The sequence below is a fragment of the Condylura cristata genome, unplaced genomic scaffold (genome assembly GCF_000260355.1).
Source record: "Condylura cristata isolate star-nosed mole 26May11 unplaced genomic scaffold, ConCri1.0 scaffold00005, whole genome shotgun sequence".
Classification (NCBI taxonomy): Eukaryota; Metazoa; Chordata; class Mammalia; order Eulipotyphla; family Talpidae; genus Condylura; species Condylura cristata.
Window position 1 is genome coordinate 48,542,654 of NW_004567106.1, and position 20,140 is coordinate 48,562,793.

The 20,140-nt window shown below is 36.4% G+C and overlaps 1 protein-coding gene across 1 annotated transcript in view; it reads left to right on the forward strand.

Moving 5' to 3' along the window:
• Positions 1–19,931, forward strand: part of ZNF277 (zinc finger protein 277) — a 79,944-nt gene extending 60,013 nt beyond the window's left edge. Inside the window, exons 5-12 of the mRNA XM_012720719.1 lie at positions 1,445–1,536; positions 4,146–4,256; positions 6,112–6,244; positions 12,859–12,926; positions 14,041–14,137; positions 15,955–15,997; positions 16,952–17,126; positions 18,438–19,931. Of these exons, the coding sequence (XP_012576173.1) occupies positions 1,445–1,536; positions 4,146–4,256; positions 6,112–6,244; positions 12,859–12,926; positions 14,041–14,137; positions 15,955–15,997; positions 16,952–17,126; positions 18,438–18,624 (906 nt within the window). The 3' untranslated portion in view covers positions 18,625–19,931. The remainder of the gene's footprint in view (positions 1–1,444; positions 1,537–4,145; positions 4,257–6,111; positions 6,245–12,858; positions 12,927–14,040; positions 14,138–15,954; positions 15,998–16,951; positions 17,127–18,437) is intronic.
• The last annotated feature ends 209 nt before the right edge of the window (positions 19,932–20,140 follow it).

Consider the following 20,140-nt stretch of genomic DNA (forward strand, 5'->3'; position numbering starts at 1 on the left):
ATTATTGTCATCTTTCTTAGGTGTGTGATGATAACATGCTGCAGTCATTATTTAACAGTGAAGTGTCATGATGTCTGCAACTTATTTTCAGATGGTTTAGCAAAATAAAAGCTGGGTAGCACATAAATAAATGTGAGAATGTGTGGGTTGGTGGGTGTGCATGGGGATGTATGTAGACAGAAATTAATAGAGGTTAACAATTATTGAATGTAGATATTGGGTATCTTTATACTATTCGTTCAACTTTTCTGTGTTTGTGAATGTTTTATAATAAAAATGGCAAGAAAAGAAAAACAGTGAGAGTTAACTGACTTAAATAGCTTCCTTGTTTACTATTCATTCGCACATGATGACTGTCAGCAATGCCAGTTTTTACAAGTAAAGGAGAACGTCTAACTGAACTGCTCAGAAATGGCTGATGGTAGAAATGGAAATCAAGATGGGTCTTAAAGAACAAATAAGATTTGTAAGAGAGAAGAGGTAAAGAGAAATGAAATGACCTCAAGGAAGGATAATATGAGACCTTTCTTGTTACAGAATGTTACCAAAATGTATTTAAAATTATTTGTGTTAGAGAGAACAAAGTAACAGTGTTTGAGAAAAGTTTGTCTAGTAGGAAAAGAAAAGATGGATATGATGAGAAAATTATTAAAATCATGAAGATCCTTTAGGAGACTTACCTATAGTAATCCCATAGACATTAAAAACTGGACTCAGCTCTCCCTGGTGGTGCAACGGGTTAAAGCACCATATTCTGAAGCTCTTTGAAGCCACTGCAACACGAGTTCGATCCCCAGCCAGGGAGCTGACCCACATGGCATGGCAGACCTCTCCCAACCCACCTACTGTTCCCCTCAGCAGTGTACTTTGTCATTCAGCCTGTTCTGCTCCCCACTCTGTCTCTAGTGAATCCTCTCACCCACCACACCTCTGGTTTGTATCCTGGTTCTGTAAGCATAAATGAATCTTCTTTTTATTAAAAAAAAAAAAAACTGGACTCAGGGTGATGATATTGTAAATGATGTAGAGAAGTAATATGAAAGGTAGTTCAAGTGGAAAACTGATTAGGACATTATTGCAAATTTAACTAAGAATTACAGAAAGGAACAAGTCAAAGATACCACCACATTTTTGTTTTTGAAGAGTGAAGATGTTAGGACAAGTAATGAAGACAGGAGGGAGAGTTGGGGTAGGAAGGGATGGTGAGACCCTGTTGACTTTGAATTTCTTACAGTTATCCAAATGGAGTATCATGTGGCTTGTTAACAGTAGATCTAGACTTGGAATTTTAGTCAAGGACAGGGATGGGGAAATTTGAAATGCTGTCAGCACTAATGTACTCCCTATGTACCTACACCCTAATTTTCTCCCAAGATGTGACATTTTTTATTAATTAATTGTGCATTTATCAAAATAATGCCATGTATCTGTTTCTACTTTACAGAAAGAAATTCTGGAACAACAACAGAAAGAAAGAAATGATAACAATTTTCATGGCATTTGTATGTTTTGCAATGGAGAATTCCATGGAAACAGGTTTGCAACTATACATGTTCTTTTTTTTTTTTTTCAACTATACATGTTCTTAAATGTTTGTTTTCAACTGAAAACTTACTGGCTTTCTGTAACCACCCATAATAGTTATATAAGTTAAGTTCTGTGGGATACCTCAGGATGCTTTCATATATATCAGCAATGCATTTTTTTTAACTGGCTGACAGGCAAGATCATATGTTGCAAACTACTCAGATTCATCCTTCTAAATTAACTTATAAACTATAAACCTCATTTCTCAGTAGCTGTTTTTGTTGTTTTGCTTTTTAATGTTAAAAATAATAAATATCTGGGGGAAAAAGTCCGAGGGCTTGATCATTCTGTCACTAACCCCTTTGGTTGATAAATCACTATATCAAGGGCCATTGATGATGAATTTTCTCTGGTTGCTTTCAAGATTCTTTGTCTTTGAATTTCAATGGCTTATGACTTAGATAGATATCTTTGATTTTTTTTCTACTTTAGGACTGTTGGACTTTTAGGTATTTTAGATTAATGTTTTTCGTCAGATTTGGGAGGTTTGGGCCATGATTTTTTCAAATATTCTTCATGCCCCTTTCTCTCCTCACGTTTTGATAATCCTGTTTTGTACATATATGCAGAGACATGATGGTCACCAAGGCTTCATTTATTTTTCCTCATTATGTGGATTTTCTAATCCTCAGATTACAAAATCTCAAATGACCAGTCTTCTAGGTTCACTGATTCCTTTGTTCTGTCAGCTCAAATCTTCTTTTCATATCTCCCTGTGAGTTTTTCTTTTCAATTACTGTACTTTTCCATTCCAGATTTTGTGGGGGATTTTTTCTCTTTTTAGTATTTCTTTTTAGTGAAATACCATTCTCATATTTTTCTTTTGATTCTTTATACATGGTTCCCTTCAGTTCTTTGAACATACTCGTATTAGCTCATCTAAAGTCTTTGTCCAATACTTTGGCTTTCTTGGCGACAACATTTTGGCTTCCTTCGGGACAATTTCTATTACCTTTTTTCATGTGAGTGGCCTATAGTTCTTGTTCTTTGCATGAAAAATACATTTTTCTTGAAAATACAACATTTATAATAATAGAATGTTGTAACTTAAGAAATTATATATGTCCCTTTCCCAGCCAGGGTTTTTATTATTGCTGTTTATATATTTAGTAACTTTCCTGAACTAATTCTTTAAGGTATGTATTCTTAGGTGTGTGTAGCTACTAAGCTATCTATTCCATGAGCTTAGTTTATCTAATGATAAGATAGAATTGAACTTAAATTCCTGCAACTAATATGTCTTTATCTCTTTGCCAAAATGCTCTGTATATGGGTAAGACATACTTTCAACAGTCCATCAGTTTACAGCTGCCTTAGCTTTCACTTCCAGGTTGTGTAGAGTCTCAAGAGTCAGCCATATTGCTTAGGGCTTTCTCATATCTTTCCTGGGTGAAGTCCTGTACATGTGTTTATCTTCTAGATCCCTGGGAATATGTTGGAACTTTTCAAATTCCCCTATGGACATCTCATTCCTCAGATTTTGAATTTTTTTAAAGCATGCTGTGTAACCCAGCAATGAGTTCCTCAGTCAATTGCAGTCTAAACCATATAGATAAATCTTAATTTCTACAGTATAAACAGGGGAAAATATTTAAGAAGGGAAAGTATACTAAAGCTTCCATCTCCTAGTGTAAGACTCTGCATACCAGGCCATTAGGCTGCAGAGGGATTGAGAGCAGAATTAATCTCTCATGAGTATATTCACTATGATTCTTAAAGGCGAAAAATCTTGATGCCACATAGAGAGGTGATAGGGTGATGGAAACTTCCCAACCCACCCTTATCCTTGAGTCAGCTGTTATATCTGACCCTTCAGGCACAATCTAGACTCTTGATAATCATCCAGGAAATTCGGGCAGATATAACTTTGCCTCCCCAGATCTATAGGCACAATATTTTCTATCCCAAAACAGCTTGAGGGAAGGGAAAACTTTTTAACCCTTTGCCTAACACCTACTGCCAAATATCCTCTCTGCCCCCTTTAGGAGCCTCCCAGCTCCATCTCCAACTGGTACCCACTCACAGCCTGTGTCTCAGGCCTAAATCTCCTGGGAAAATCCACCTCTTCTCCATGAGCTAATCAACAGAGTCATTATTGTATATCAAAGTTACCATAACTCTTGTATGTTTCAAATGTGGTAACTGTGGGTATCAGGTCTCTGTCCAATGATAAGTGAATTAAATATCTGTGATCCCAAGTCATATTTCTCTTGGGCCATTATACCTTTTTCTTTCCCCTGGTGAACTGAGAAAAATAGCAAAGAACAGTTTTTTTAAGAACAGAAACCTGATTCACCTCTAGAGAACCTTGGCCAGTGGCACATAGTGGAACAAACTTAGACCCCCTTTGAAGCACTGACATTATTATATGTGTACTTACATTTGATTATACATGTAATATTATACAAGTGCACTCTTCTATAGCCCATTTGTATGTTTCAGCGTTTGACTCTTGCTTGTACTTCTAATTAGTGTTATCATTGTACAAATGCTATCCCTGGACTGATTTACTCTTAGATGATTTGTAAATAATAAATATTGCTCAAATTTCTTCCTAGGTCAGTTCTTTTGAACCACATGGCCAGAGACCATGCTTTCAACATTGGATTGCCAGATAATATTGTAAACTGCAATGAATTTCTGTGTACACTACAGAAAAGACTTGACAAGTAAGTACGTTTTAATGAAATGTAACCCAAAATTATTTTAACCTGTTGTGAATTTTAAAATTAATTTGATAGCCAGAATTAAAGAAATGTAATTTCCTCATTTCTCATGTTGAAGGAGTTCTCGTTTTGTGTCACTGCTTATTTTACCTAACTCATACTGCCTTTCATGACTTTCTGAATAAAACTTGTTGTATATATCAAACAATGTTCATCCCACATAAGACAAAATATACTCTCTAGGATATACAAATACACTCAATATCCAGCCTAAATAACAAAAAATTATTAATTCCTTTGAATCTCCCTGTATGTTCTTCCTCACTAGTATTTCCCCAGAAATGAGTATTTTCAGTTTTGGACTTTATAATTCCTAGTTACTATTCACTATCATTTTTCTTCAAGTTTAGTGAAATAGTCAAGTTGTATGTTATTAAGCTTATATATGAAGTGTAACATACTATTTGCATTTTTTCACTGTCTATTTTTTGTTCACATTTATATATCTTAGCATTCTATTTTCCTCTAGGTTATTTCTGGCAATTTGGGGTATCTAGAGCTTTGCTTAAAGAAATAAGAAAGGAAATTATCTTCACCAAAATGACTTTCCAAAGTCTGTCTACTTTTCTTTCTATATTTAAATGTATTATTTATATTTAAATAAATAAATATGTTTATATATTATAAATACTTAAATATAAGGAATGCTATATCACAGCTCAAACTATCTGGAGCAAAATATTTAAAAAGGAAATATCAAGTGATAACAAATAATGATCAAAACTTCTGAATTCCAATTTTGGTTAACAGTTCTGTGTTAAAACAAGTTCCTTCACATTTCTGTTAAATGACCCTATATTTGTAAAATAAGACCAGATGTGCCTTCTATTAAGATTAGCAGTAGTGAATATCCATAGTCAGCTTGTCACCCATAAACTGTTTACTATAAAATAGTTTGTCCCCATGGCATTAGAAATAGTGAAAATGTTTTTAATAGAGATGCAAAATTTGAAATTGAAGCAGCAATTAAAAAGAGTACACTTAATTTGTGTGACTCCAGAAAGCCAAATTCTAATGAATGTTAGATAGAAGTTACAAGCAGTATCAACTCTTATGAGGCTTTATTTCTTTAAATCTTTTTAAAATTAATTGGTGATCACTGCCTCATTAAGCTATGAATTCCTAGTCAGTTGAGATATTAAAGTGGAAGGTACATAAGAATAAGATAATAGCAGCTACTATTTATCATGTGTGTGCTGTAAACTATGAGTTATTTTATTCATGTATATAATTGCACATCTTTTCAGATGTATGTTATACATGTATATGTGTAAGTTGTTATTAAAATTCCTTTAAATATAGGTATTCTTTAATTTAGACATCAGAAAATGAATGCTAACAGAAAATAAATGCTAATTTAACCAAATCCACAGCTAAATCCTTGAACTAGGAACCAAATCCTGCAGGGCAACTGACAGAAGATATAAAAGCATGGACTAATCATTTACTCAGTGAAAGCTTCCACTGTTAGTTATCATTATAATGTTTTGTAGACAAGATCTACACTTTCATTTTTAGAATAGATAATTTGATAAATAAAGCACCAGAGTAATTTTGGATATTAGCTGTCTTTGTGACAATTTTAACTGAACATCCAAATTAGCAAACTACAAAATAAAACACAGCATGTATCCTGCAAAGCCAAATGAATAAAATAAGAGGGATTTGGAGGATATCATAACCCACTTGAAAATTCTATATGACCTTGCATGAATAAATGTAAGAACCAGTATAATAAAGGACTATTGCTACAGCTACCCAAGAGTTTTTTAATTTATCAGTGTTTATATGCTTGTAGTTTGCAGTGCTTATACTGTGAAAAGACCTTTCGGGACAAAAATACACTGAAGGATCATATGAGGAAAAAACAGCATCGTCGGATCAACCCTAAGAACAGAGACTATGACCGATTTTATGTCATCAATTATTTGGTAAGCTTTTCTTTTCATCTTTTTAATGGCCATCTAATATTTTTAAAACAGTTATACAAAGGTTAAAATGTAATTGAGGGATACTTCTGAGTCAGTAACTTTAAAATGATTGGTTTACAATGCATAACTTTATTTGATTTGTCTTTAAGTTGCCAGATACTCATATACTAAAAGTCTCTAGTGATCTTGACAAAAAAAAAGTCCTTAGCTATCACCTCTCCCTCTCCCTGTTTTATTGTATTATCTTTTACCTTGAGGCCAGACACTTCCATAGAATGAATAAAAACTGTTGAGCCCTGTATGTCCTACTTGCTAGATTCTTTAAAAGCAATCTCTTGGCTCTCTTCCTCCATCACCATTAAAAATAAATCCTCCCCTTCCTCACAAAAACTTTATTATTCTCTTTAGCCAACTTATTTTTAATGTAATCTTTAAAAAAGAAAGTCATGGGCCCTCCCTAGTGGCGCAGCGGGTTAAAGCACAGCACTGAGAATCTAGAGCCGCTTCCGCAGGGTTCCATTCCCGCCTTCCCCGGAGGTGACCACATGGCGTGGCAGACCTCTCCTGGCCCGACCGCTGCTCCCCTCAGCAGTGTACTAAGTCGATCTGCCTGTTCTGCCCCCCACTCTGTCTCTGGTGAAGCCTCTCTCCTGAGCCTCTGGCCTGTACCCCAGTTCTGTATGCACAAATAAATAAATCTTTAAAAAAAAAAAAAAAAAAGAAAGAAAGAAAGTCATTTTGCTGGCAAGGGGACTTATTTGTTTAACTAATAAAGTAGACTAAGTTTCTACAATGTCAAAACTTTAAAATACAGTGAAAACTCTTTGCATAAGAACTTCAGTTCCACCTCCTGGCCTCTGTAGATTATAGTCTCTTTTCATTAAGAAGAGGTATTCAGTTGGAAGTAAATGTCACGAGGAGACATTAGGAAATTTAAGAACTAATTTTTAATTGACAGAATGACTGTGGTATACCAGTGATCCTACCTCAAGTCTTAAAGGAGGGAATTCAGTAACTCTCCAGTGAAATTAGAAGTGAGGACCTCTGTTCTGTTTATCTTAAACAAATGAAAATTGTTTCCCCCTTAATATGAATGAATTAGAATCCAAATCTGTTGCCACGGAAGGCCAATGGAATATAATCAAACATTTTACCTATTGGGCAGAAATAAGTATCTCCTGTCTCATTTTGGAAATTTCTGATGTAGAATTATTGTCTGTTCTAACTAATCCTTGTAAAAATAAAATTCCCCTTGAGAAGCAAGTTTAACATGTGTCTGAAGATTGAGTCTGAGAGGCTGCCCTGGTTTACTACAAATGTTTTACAGCTAGCTTAAGGCAGAGGCAGCCTTTAAGTTCTTCAGTCTTTCTTGAAATCACTCAGTCATTAATTCCTAGAGCAAATGCTGCTTCAGGGCCTAGCCCAGTAGGGAAAGGGCTTCAGTGTTAGTTCTAAGAAATATTCAACTACTGAAGAAAGCAATGGAAGCAATTCGATAGAACTTCCTTCTGGGCTCTTTTAAACTAAGACTCAAGATCCTGGAACTAGTGTAATATTATATAGCTAGAGGAGCATTAGATAACTCCTCTTGTAGAGGAGACTTCAAATGGACTGCTCACTCAACTTCTGCTGGGACTTTTAGAAAAGTATGATACTTTGTTCTGAAGCCATCAAGTAATTTGACTGTCAAAACTGAAATCATCTCTAAGGTCCTGCGCTCTGTGAAAACCAGCTGTCTCTAGAAGAGAATACTAGCTTATACTGCCCACTGAGTGCCTAGATTTGATGTGGCATAAATCTTGACTGGAGAGAAGTATTCAAGACAATTAAAAGCTTCAGTGACGTATAAATATGAAAATGAAATCTCTTAGTATAATACTTATAGGATTCCTTTTTTCTAAATAGCAGCATTTAAGTACATGTAACATGCCAGGCATCTGTTTTAAATATTTCATCTTAACCGCATACCAATGACCACAGATTTTAGCATTGTCCCCTTTTATAGGTTATGAGATTAGGGTCAGAGAAGTTGAGTAATTTTTCCAGTTTATCTAATTTCTCTGGGTATCAGCTTCCTTCCATTTCCTTCCATTTTTCAAGTTGAAATAATAGTAGTACCTGCCTCTTAACTTTATATTGAGGTTTTTGTTCAAGCAATAGTAACGAAATCATATTGATCAATTCACCATCCCTTACCTGGATTCTTGTAACACATCAGAAAGTGAGCCACGTTTTAAAGTCAGCCTGACTTTAATCAGCCCCTAAAGGGCTCTCCCCTTGGACTTCTTAGTCCTGCATGCTTTCACCCTGGGGCAAAGGGCCGACATCGTTAAAAAAATTTTTTAAGCCTAAAATGTGTTATGGTGAGTTAGCATTTTGGGTACAATATAAATTTATCTTTAAAAAGGATGAAAAAGCTAATAAAGACTCTAAAGTTGCATGTGTGTCTTAAAGTAAAGGGTGCTTACCAGGGCCATCAATCTTAGTAGCATTCTAGATTACTGCTGTAAAGAAAAGGCATAATAACATACTGAATGAGTGTATAAAAGACTGTCCCAAATACTAACTGTGTGCAGTTAGAGAAAAATAATGGCCAAAAGTTTCTCAGCTTCATTTTAGTTTTCTCCTAGCCGCCGTTAATAAAAAAATACTTCATGTGAAGACTGAGTTCTAAAAGATTGCCTAAACAATAAATAATGACATTTTTAAATGCAAAAAAAAAATGTTTAAAATGATGAGTGAGACATTCACTTAATGTCTTTCTCTGAGGGATGGGCTGGCAGCGATGCATAGCTGTGGGCAAGAGATGAAAGAACTGTATTAGTCAGTGTCTGTACATCCATTTCTCACATCCTCTTCCCCGCAGAAGCCAATTTCTTACATTCTACCAGCCTTCCACTGCCTTCTGAGGATGAGATGCTGGTGGAACAGAAAGAAACCAGCAGGCAAGCTGGTTAATGTAGTCACCTTTCAAGGAGTTGTAGGAGAGATACACCTGTAAGCAATGTAATTTCAACACTATGTCATGATTTCCATATTTCCAGATACATGCAGTAATTGAGTCATGTACCCATAGCAAGCCTTCCCTCTGTTTCAGACAAAATTGCCAGCAGTAGTGGAAGCATCCAGGCTACTCTTGACAAGGCACACTCAAAGTGCATAAAAGTTGGGACAGCCAAGGAAAAGGATGCCCTTTGGGCCTCAGACATGAAAATACATGAAAGGTCTTTGCATAGTCTAGATTATCCACTTCAAGTTTTGCTTTATTTTCTCACAAACAGAAGGGTTCTGTGCATTCATGGGTGACTAAGATGCAGGGGGGTCTTGTCTCTGATTCCTCCACCCAGAGGACAACAGCCTGCTTGCCATCATCAATGCAGCTTCAGCTGCAAGTCCCTAAGGTGCTAATTTTGCAAGATCTAAGTTTTCTAAAGGGAACTATTTCTGCAGTGGTTTTACCATTCGCAGATTTAAACTTTTTTATTCTTAAAATATATAAGGCCATTTGTAGGCAAACTATTTTTCATAGTTTTGTTGTAGTTCACTCTAGTGAAATAATTTATATTTAAAATCTTCTCTTCCTCTATTTCTACAATTTTTGGCGGAAGCATATGTAAGAGAATATGCTTTGGGGCACAGGGGTGCTGGATCTTTTTTTTCCATGTTTTTTTCCACCCTCTCATTGATCACAAACCATCTGATGCAGGGGTTTGTGGGGGCGTTCTGAACATCTTTACTGACATGCCTTCCAAACTTTGTTTTTCTTGCATGCTTTGCTTCCCTAATATGATTCATTAGCAAGTACTGTGTCTTAATTTGAGAGTTAGGTGCCTTTTTTCTCTTTGTCTTGAATCCTATGTCATATAGTAAGCAATATAAGGCAGAAGACCCTAGAAAAGGTAGGCTACTGTTAAATGTCTGTCACTTTTCCTGATATACTGATAAACACAGAGTTCCATTTTCCACTCAAGTGGCAAATGCTTAGTGCTATATTGCCCAGATAAATCCCTACATGTTGCTACTAAGTACTGAAAAAGTTGTAAAATAATACTTTTGAGTTTGAAAGTTTGATAGTAAAAGAAAGCTTTGTCATTTTTGACTCAAAACATTTATTGATAAGCAGCATCTGTCCATGTCTTTCAGAATAATAATATCACAAATGGCCCAACCTTAACAACAACATCCAGAGAGACCAAGTACTACATCAAAAATTTGTATCATCACCAGCTAACAAGTATCCTGTTGGCAGTGTTGAGCACATTCTCAGGCCCATATGAGGTTCCTATACTTCATGATGACTCAGGGTAGGACATTATAGAGCCCAAATTAGCTGTCTCCACTGACATTATGGTAAATTCTGTTTGGTCTGAGTTTATACATCAGTTAACTGATAATTAGACATTTTAAAAATGTCTCATTAAGTTGATGAGTGATGGATTTCTCCCCCTACATCTTAATGGCACTCACAGTTCTTTGGTTTTTTTTTAGTTAAATGAATATGTCCCTTGAGAAAAGAAGTTCACAACTGAGAACGAATTTCAGATATGTTCTTTCAAAAGGATATCTGCTTTTTCTGTTTTGGTAAATGACAAAAAAAAAGAGTTTTTGTAACATTGGTTTACAACTTGGTACATAATTCAGAAGCTTGGGATCACACCTCGTCAGATGCATGCCACACACCACACCTAACACCAAATTACGCACACTCCTTCAGGACAGTCTGCTGTGCCCCTTCTGTTTAACTCTCCTCCCTCCTTCTCTCCTACTCCCTCTAGTAGTCTTAATGCTACAGTCAGGTCACTAGTTTATTACAGATGTGAAGTTGTCTGACCTTTGTTCCATTTCTCTATATTTCACAAACAAGTGAAACCACCCACTATCTTCTACTTCTGGTTTAGCTCACGTAGCATTATCTCCTTCAGTTCCTCCATTCATGTTGAATTGCTAATCCTGTGGTAAATCTGTTTTTAATATTTGGAGAAATCTCCATGTTGTTTTCCACAGAGGTTATGCTAGTCTACGTTCCTACCGGTAGTGATTAGAAGTTCATTTTTCTCCACATTCTTGCCAACACTTGTTTGTGGTCTTTTTAATATGGACCATTCTCACAGGTGTAACACGGTATCTCATTGTGGGTTTTGATGTTGGTAAGTATTGATGAGGAATTTTTCATGTGCCTGTTGGCCATTGGTATGTCTTTGAAGAAGTGTCTATTTAGCACTGTGGCCCATTTTTTGATTGGTTTCTGGCTTCCTTTTTGGTTGAGTCGTCTGTGTTCTTTATATAAGGTGTCATTCCCTTGTCAGATATTTTATGTTCAGTATTTTCTTTATTTTGGCAGAGTGGCTTATTGCTGTGCAGAGCTTCTTAGTTTGTGTTTCCCATGCTCTTAGAGACAAATCCACAGAGACAAGGATGTCTGTATTTATAGCAGATCAGGATGGCTTAACTATAGTCATAGTTTTACTACTTGGAAAGCTGTCCATTACTATTCCTGCATCCCTCTGTCTGCATTTAACATTGGAAAGATTGAGAGATGAGAGGAGAGGAGAGAAAAGAACAAATGATTCAAGAAAGAAAAGAGAAGTGGTTGGGCCAAAAGAAGTCATTCCTGTTCATTACTCCATGAAATTTTACTGTAACTAAATTTGCCAGATATGACCCAAAATAGTAGAACTTCTCCATAAACTGTAAGAGATAAAAGAAATTTGAGTAAATATTTCAGTACCTAATATTGCTTGGTACCAGACTCACTTTACAAAAACCTTTTAAGGAGGATCTAGTTTGGCACTGTGTATACCTAACTCTGGAAATGTAACAGTGAACAAAGGCCAGATCCTCATGGAAGTGGATAGCAAACAAGAAAACAGATATGGGAAATGTTTTTAGATCACCAGTGCTTTGAAGGAATATAAAAAGGGTATTTTGGGGGCAGAAAAATCAGAAAGAGAGTGGTAGCATCTAAGCAAAGACCAGAATATCTAAGGCATACAGGTCTGTGAGGCAACAGTGTTTCACACAGATGCAGTGTAATAGAGCCTGGCCAGGGAGAGTGGGGGGCTGGAGGGGTGAGGATATTGTGTTCAAGGAACAGCAAAAAGGCCAGTGGCTCGAGCAAACTGAGCAAAAGGAAAAACTGTAAGGCCTTAGGGGAGGTGAGGAAGCAGGGTAGACCCCAAAACCGTGTAGGGACAATGTAATTTATACTAAATGTGATGCAAAGCCATTGACGAGTTTACACACAGGATGTACCCTTTAAAGATTTCAGTGTGGCTGCTGTCAGAGAAATAGGCTGGAAAGGCCTGCAATAGAAACAGAGTCCAGCTAGGTGTGTCTCTACCAAGGATATTACTGGTTTTTAAGAAAATATCCTCAAGAGATTCTAATGTGTATGCAGTGTTTCAAGAGGAAATAATTTGATTTAAAAGGTAATGCTGTTTCTCCAAAAAACAAAAGCATTTTAGGGTATGTCCTTTCTTATCACTGAAATAATTTTAATACCTCTTCTGTGCATTGTTTTAAAACCCTTGGGCCTCTTGGTTTGGGGGTGGTTTGTTTTTAATTTTCTTGCCTCTTCACTGACACCCCTAACCCATCCTGTTACTCCTGCACAGGAACTTGGAAAATCCTGGGAAGAAATTCAACTGGAAGATGATCGGGAGTTGCTAGATCATCAGGAAGAGTAAGACCTGTTATCGCTGCTAATTAAGTATAGTGTTTTAAGAAAACAGCTCTTTAGTTGGGTTTAAAATTATCATTCTGAAGCAATAGAATAAAAAGATTTCTTCTCTCTAAGCCATGTAATGTTAGCAAAAACTCAAGTTCAAAAATAACATTGACATAAAAATCCAAAAGCAATTGTTAATTACATAAAAAGTGTCTTGTCATAAAGCTATTAATTGAACACATAGGTAATATAGAATTTAGAGAAAAATACAATCCAGAGTGCTTTGCTTATTCACTTATTCCCATGACCATGAAATGATGTGATCTTTGAACTCTGCATGTGACTTTTCAACTGAATTGAAGTTAACCTTGTTCTGTGTTCATTCCATTGATGACTAACTTAAAACATTCATAACTTTTTTGCTTGAAATTATAAATCTGAAAGTGTTCTTTTATTTCCCTGTTCTCTACTCTGATTTATTCAAAGCTGTTAAGCCTTTTTTTTCTTCTGGGATTTTGATTTTCTTAGTAGAGGAATAACAAGAAATTCACTATATATATAAAATGCAAGGAGGGGAGAAAAACCCTAAAAAGGATCCTATATGCTTTCTGGATTCTGTCTACCATTAGATTTAACATTTGCCCCATTTAAAATGATCAGTATTTCCTGCAGGAAAGAAATATACAATTTGCCTTTTTAAGATACACCATTTGTCATGCAGAAACACACTCCCAGCATCACACCTCACAGCATGTGTGCTTACTGGTTGTGGTTAATGAGAAAGCACATCACATTTCCTGATATGCCTCCTTGCAAATTAAACCTAGTTGTCTCCAAAAGACATTGCACTGATTTTATAGTGAAAGAGCTGCTCAGAGCAGAGGCAAATATGAGAAAATGAAGCAGCACCTGTTCACTGTTTATATTAATTTCATGGTGCTGCTTTGAATTTCAAAATCTATATCAAAAAGTCATAATAGAATGTGACAGTCTACAAAATGTCAAGAGTTGAAAGAGATTTGCAGGATTTCCTAGAGGAAAAAAAAAAAAAAGATAATACCAAGTCACTAGGTAGTACACCCCCTTGGTGAAAGTAATTTCTATACCTCTATTTTATTTTTTAACTTAGTGATTGGTCTGATTGGGAAGAACACCCTGTCTGTGCTGTCTGCCTATTTTGTGAAAAGCAAGAAGAAACAATGGAGAAATTATGTGTCCACATGGAGGTGAGATACTTTTTGTTCGTTTGAATTTTGTTTTTTTCTTTCATAGGGAAGCTGACACCATCAGTTTTTCCATCATTCTCCCATTCTTCAAAGTGCTAATCAGAAGTCCATGAAGGAGAACCAGAACTCAGGGTAACTTAGTTCATGTAATTGACTAGATTTGCGTGAACGTTAGTGTTAAATTTTACAGTCCATCGGTACCATCCTGCCTTTGAGGTGATTCTAAGACAATTATAGTTTAGAATGTGGGACTTGCAACCACCATTAACAGTGCCCAAGTAATGAACAGGTTCTTAGTCTTTTCCTTTGATTCTGTGCTGGAGAATGAGGTGAGCAAGGATGGAAGTTGTCATTCACAAAACCCTTGGTGGGTACTAGGGGAATTGGGGTCATGGAGGCAGAGGCAGTATAGGGATTGGTCATGCAGCCCTTCTCCCCAGACTATGTGAGGGGTTATACATGCTTCTGCCTCTCATCCTCAGCTAGCATAAGGGGGCCAGAAGTAAGGAAGGGGGAAGATCTAATGATGTATGACAGTATTGTAGCTTGGAGGTATAGGATTGATTGCAATAGAAGAATATTACTCATTGTTTCTAATATGTGCTCCCTGCCAACAGTATAACTGACTCTTTCGCCCACCTTCCCTTCAATCTCATTCAGGAACACTCTTCATAGCTGAGTAAAATAAGAACCTGGGAAGTATAAGAAAGGTCATGCTCATTTGCTCTCATGAAGGCAGAGAATCAGTTTCTCAGAAGCAGATTACCAACAGTTCAGTGTGTAGTTTCCACTGTTTACATTAAACTCATAGTACCCTAAGTCTTGGCACTGGAAAGAACAGTAGGCCCCCACCCTGTCAAGGGATTCCCTTTGTGGCATTCTTGATTGTGTCCTCAGCCTCTGCACATTCATGTTCAGTGGCACCTTCCCGTTGAAATCCTAACTGTCCCAATGCTGGGCTGTACGCTCTGCCTCACAGGACTCAGATGGTCTTCATGCTCTGTAAGGCTTGCAAATGAAAACATTGGCTCAAATGGACAGTTGCAGTAATGGAGCAGAATAAAAATAAGTCCTCATTGTAAAACTCAAAAGAACTGTGAATTATGGGAAAATATGAGTGAAGAGAAACTTACACATTTAAGCAGTATATTTGACAGTGTAAAATGAAATGAAGAATTTATAAAATTACCAATATGCTTGTGCAACATAAGACCTATATCCCTAATTCTGGTCCAGACACACAATTCAGCAGCGCCACCCCTGACCTAGAGTCTGAGGATGCTCTAGTCAGCCCACAGAATGTATATAGTAAATTATAAAAACTATGAATACAAGCTGTGAATAATTCAAATGTTTTAACTGATTTGACTTGGTTGGGCTGCTTAAGGAGGCAGTTGGGTTTAGAGGGAAGTAGTTAGATTTTGAAAACTTCAAAGACAGAAAATGGGGCCCTCTCTGCTGATGCAGCAGGGTAAAGCACAGCACTATAAAGCTCTCTGCAGCCACTGCAGCATGAGTTTGAACCCCAGCCAGGGAGGTGACCCACGTGGCATAGCAGACCTCTCCTGTCTCACCTGCTGCTCCCCTCAGCAGTGTATTTCAGTGGATCTACCTATTCTGTTCCCCACTCTGTCTGGTGAATTCTCTCACCCCCTCTCCACCTCTGGCCTGTACTCCAGTTCTTTTATGCATAAATAAATCTTTTTTAAAAAGAAAGACAGAAAATGCTAAAATGGGGTTTAATTTCTACAGTGTAACTTCAGCCCGAATCATTAAATAAGCTACATGTTCACAGATGTATTCATTCCTCTTTTTAGGATGCACATGAATTTGATCTCCTCAAAATAAAGTCGGAACTCGGTAAGTTTGATTTGATGCTGCTTTTCCATGCTGCTGTGTTTTCTATGCATCACCCTGTAAACAGTGCTCTGCGTGCTGCAGTCACGACTGGGGGCCACATGGCCAAAATGTTTCTCATAGATGGGCTTTACCGAGTGCCCAAAACGGTATCTTGTAATCATCTCAAACTATAATACTCAATTTTTTTTTTTTATGTCATAGAGTTTCTTCCACTTGCTATATGTACAAATGTGTCAATTAAAATACCAGCTAATGGCTAATAACTTTTTTTAAGTGGTGGGGACTTGAGGGAAGAACATGGGTTTTGAAGTCAGATGAGACCCCACATCATGGCTCCAGGCTGGCTGTGTGACTTTGGGCCTAAGGTCAGCAGAGTGTTACCAGGAGGGGAGAATGTGTGTAGAACCCCTCTGCACGCTTGGCAATTTTGCTAGCTTATTTATTATAGATGCACACTAAGCATCATTCTCTGTATCATTATAATAGATTGGGTGCAGCAAGATGTAAAATAGTAACTTACTAATGGATCCAAGACTGTAAAAAGCTCACTTCCCACACCTCAGCTCACACTACACTTTGCTGCTCTTATTGACACATGAATGTATGTTCTTAGTAGTCAACAGCCTGGGCCCTGGTGCCAACATCCTGGTATCAAAACCTGGCTCTGCCACTTACTGGTCATGCCACTTTGGACAGTTTCCCAGTATTTAATGTGGATATGTGGGTTTTGTGAGGATTAAAGGTATTAATACATGAAAGTTGATTAGCACTGTGCTAGCACAGATGCCCTATGTAAGGATTGGCTGTTATTATTTGGCATTCTATCATTATACATTTTAATTACCTCTTTCAGGTTGGTTAATGAAGAAAAGTGGCTATTTCTTTTTTAACTTTTAGCAACACAAAAATGAATCTTACCAGTTGTCTAATAATTCCATTAACTCTCACTTTCAGAATTAAATTTCTATCAGCAAGTAAAGCTGGTTAATTTCATTCGAAGACAGATTCACCAGTGTAGGTGTTATGGCTGCCAGGTGAAGTTCAAATCCAAAGCAGACTTAAGGGTTCACATGGAAGAAGCCAAACATGCATCACTACTTCCTGACAAACAGACATGGGATCAACCACAGTGAGTTCCAGTCAACCAGACATCCCTTCTTTGCTCCATCTGCTTTGTCTCTATTTGATTTCTCTAAAACTTGAGTTAAAAAGAAGTAATACTTACCATAAAAAGTAAAAATCATCAAAAACTTCATTTTTAAAGTAATAACAAATGTTCACCGCTGTTTCCAAGTTTGTGGTGTGGTGATAGGTGCAGGTGTAGATAGAAGTTTAGGTTTTTTGTAAGTTATATTTTAACAAAATATTATGGACATCTTTCCATATCCAGTACGCATTTTTGCATTTTTAATTGCTGCCAAATAACCCAATATACAGATAAATCCTTTTTAGGTTGTTTTTTAATTTTTGCTCTCAAAAATGATGCCATGACTATTCATATGCCTGCATTTTTGCATACATATCTAACTGTTTCACTTAGATAAACTCATAAAGATAACATTGTCATATCAAAGTATGCAAGTATTGGGACTCAGGGTATTTTTTTCACATCTGTGCACTTTTCAGGAATTTTGTAATTGTTCTACGGTGTGTAACATGAGGTGTTGTCAGACTCCTGGGTATCCTTTGCCAATCCAACCTTCTGAGTCAGTTTTCCAATAGCTCTGGATAACCTCAGTGGAAGCAACCTCAAAAAGGCCGACATCTAATGACCCAGAGGTTCCTTAGAAAATCCCAGATTTGTGAGAGACAAAATCAGCCGTGTATTGACCCAATATCCTCTTCAATAATTCTTCTTTGTAGATTGCAATATTGAGATGTCCCCCATAACTAACTCTAAATAGTGTCCAGAAAAGATACCACAAAAGCAGACCTAAAATTCTGTAGATGTTTAATTTTTTGATCACTCAGAACAAAGAAACCAGTAATGATTAGATTTGGAAAACGAAACACTGGAGAAAACAATCATTTTCATCGGGTATTTGAAGATTAGTATATGAAAGAGTATATTTGAACACTGTTAACTTATGAAGCAGAACTGGAGCCCATGAGTAAAAATGAAATGAACGTCATTTTTAGCTTCAACAAAAGTTGCCCAATCTTTTCAGATGGTACGTGAGCTTCTTGTTATGGTAAATACCAAGCAAAGGCTCAGTGACCAACTAGAAAGGATGCAAGATTCCATGAAACTGATGTTAGCCAATAATGACCAAAGTAGAAATAAATCAGAATGCTCATTCCTTGCAGACTTGGCAAAATATTGTTGAAATTGTCAGCAAATAACCAGCAAAATTATGGTAAAGTGTACAATTCAGCTGCCTAGAAATTTTCTGGAAAATTTATTAGTTTGGTAATTCAGCATGTCTGTGATTGTTTTCAGGTATTATTTTCCAACCTATGAAAATGACACTCTGCTATGTACCCTGTCTGATAGCGAAAGTGACCTGACAGCACAGGAACAAAATGGAAATATTGCCATCATCAGCGAGGACACATCTAAACTGTGTGCTTTGAAACAAAGCAGTATTTTGAACCGGTTGCTTCTACATGAGCGCTTAAAAAACTAGAAGGAACTGTCACAGAAGCAACTTCCCTCACTTTTCTCCTGTGAGACAGACATGGTGTAGTTTAAATCTGAACATCAGTGAAATCCTTGATGCAGTGAACTTTTTTTAAAGGATGAATGTTATTTTCAAAAAATTAAGCAGAAAAATGAGTACTTTTTGTATTTTGACTATAAAGTTTTGTAATGAAATCATTGTACTTGAACTCTGTTATATTTATAATTATCAGTAATAAGGATGACACGCAAATCACAAAGAAATGTTCAAATTATTCAGAACCCTAATTTTGTTCAGTAGTTTCAGTCTCTTCCCACACACTTTTCCATCAAACACATCACAAAATCCGACCTATGAGTGCCTTCTCCAGGACATGGTGAGCTAGGGATGAAATGACCAAAAGAGGAACCACAGAAGATAGGAAAATCATTCAAGACCATATAATACACAAATTCAACCCCATTTCAGAATAACCAAGTTTGGCTATATTCTCATGACTGCCTTCTGTCTGGAGTTAGCTCACTGCCTAGAAATAGACATTAGGCCAAATAACTTCATTGCCTGCACAATGTATTTATCACTGACACATAGCATCCTTTAAAAAAAAAAAAACCTCAACATTATTATGACACCTAAAAAATTTAACAATGACTTCTTACTATCCTATGTTTTCATTCTTCCATAGTTGACCCCCAAAATATCTTCTGTAATTTTTATCAGCTGTAAGACAGGTACTATATGCCTCCTGATAAAACACAATGAGGAGGACAAAATAACACTTTTAGTAATGTATACAATTTGTGCAATGCGAATAAAATGAAAAAACATCAATCAAACCCAAATTAAGGGACCTCTACTGTTCAAAATCAAGGTCAAAGAAATGAAGCCTGAAATAATGCTCCAGATTAAAGATGCCTACAGAGAAATAAAAAATGCTGAATCCTGGATTGAGTCCTAGACCAAGGAAAGTATTTTTCTTCTGCTGTAAAAGTATTAAGTTGAATAATTGGTAATAACTTTTATAGTAAAGGTTAAGATTGGTGTTAGTTTCTGGGTTTTGATCATTGCATTGTAATGATGTATGAGAATAACTTGTCTTTAGAAAATGTGCAATGAAGTGTTTAGGAATCATGAGCAATTTGTTTACAACATACTCTGAAGAAACTTATATGGATATATGTAGAGAGAATAATAAAGCAAATGTTATAAGGCGTTAGCATTTGAGACATCAAGATGAAGGGTGTGAGAATTTTTAATACTGTGGCAACTTGTCTGTAAGTCTAAAATTGTTTCAAAATTAAAAGATATTTGAAGATGCCTTTTTGCAGTTGATTTGTTTAAATCAGAGTCAAATGAGATCCGTATATTGCATGTGGTTGCCGTGACCCTTACAAATCTTAAAGTTTATAACAGTTCATGTTCCCTTTTTGTAAAATGATACGTGTTTGTTAAAGATGCTGAGTGGGTTTGTCTCACTTTCTGAATTTGGATGCTTCCTAGAGTTGTTTAACTATCACCTACT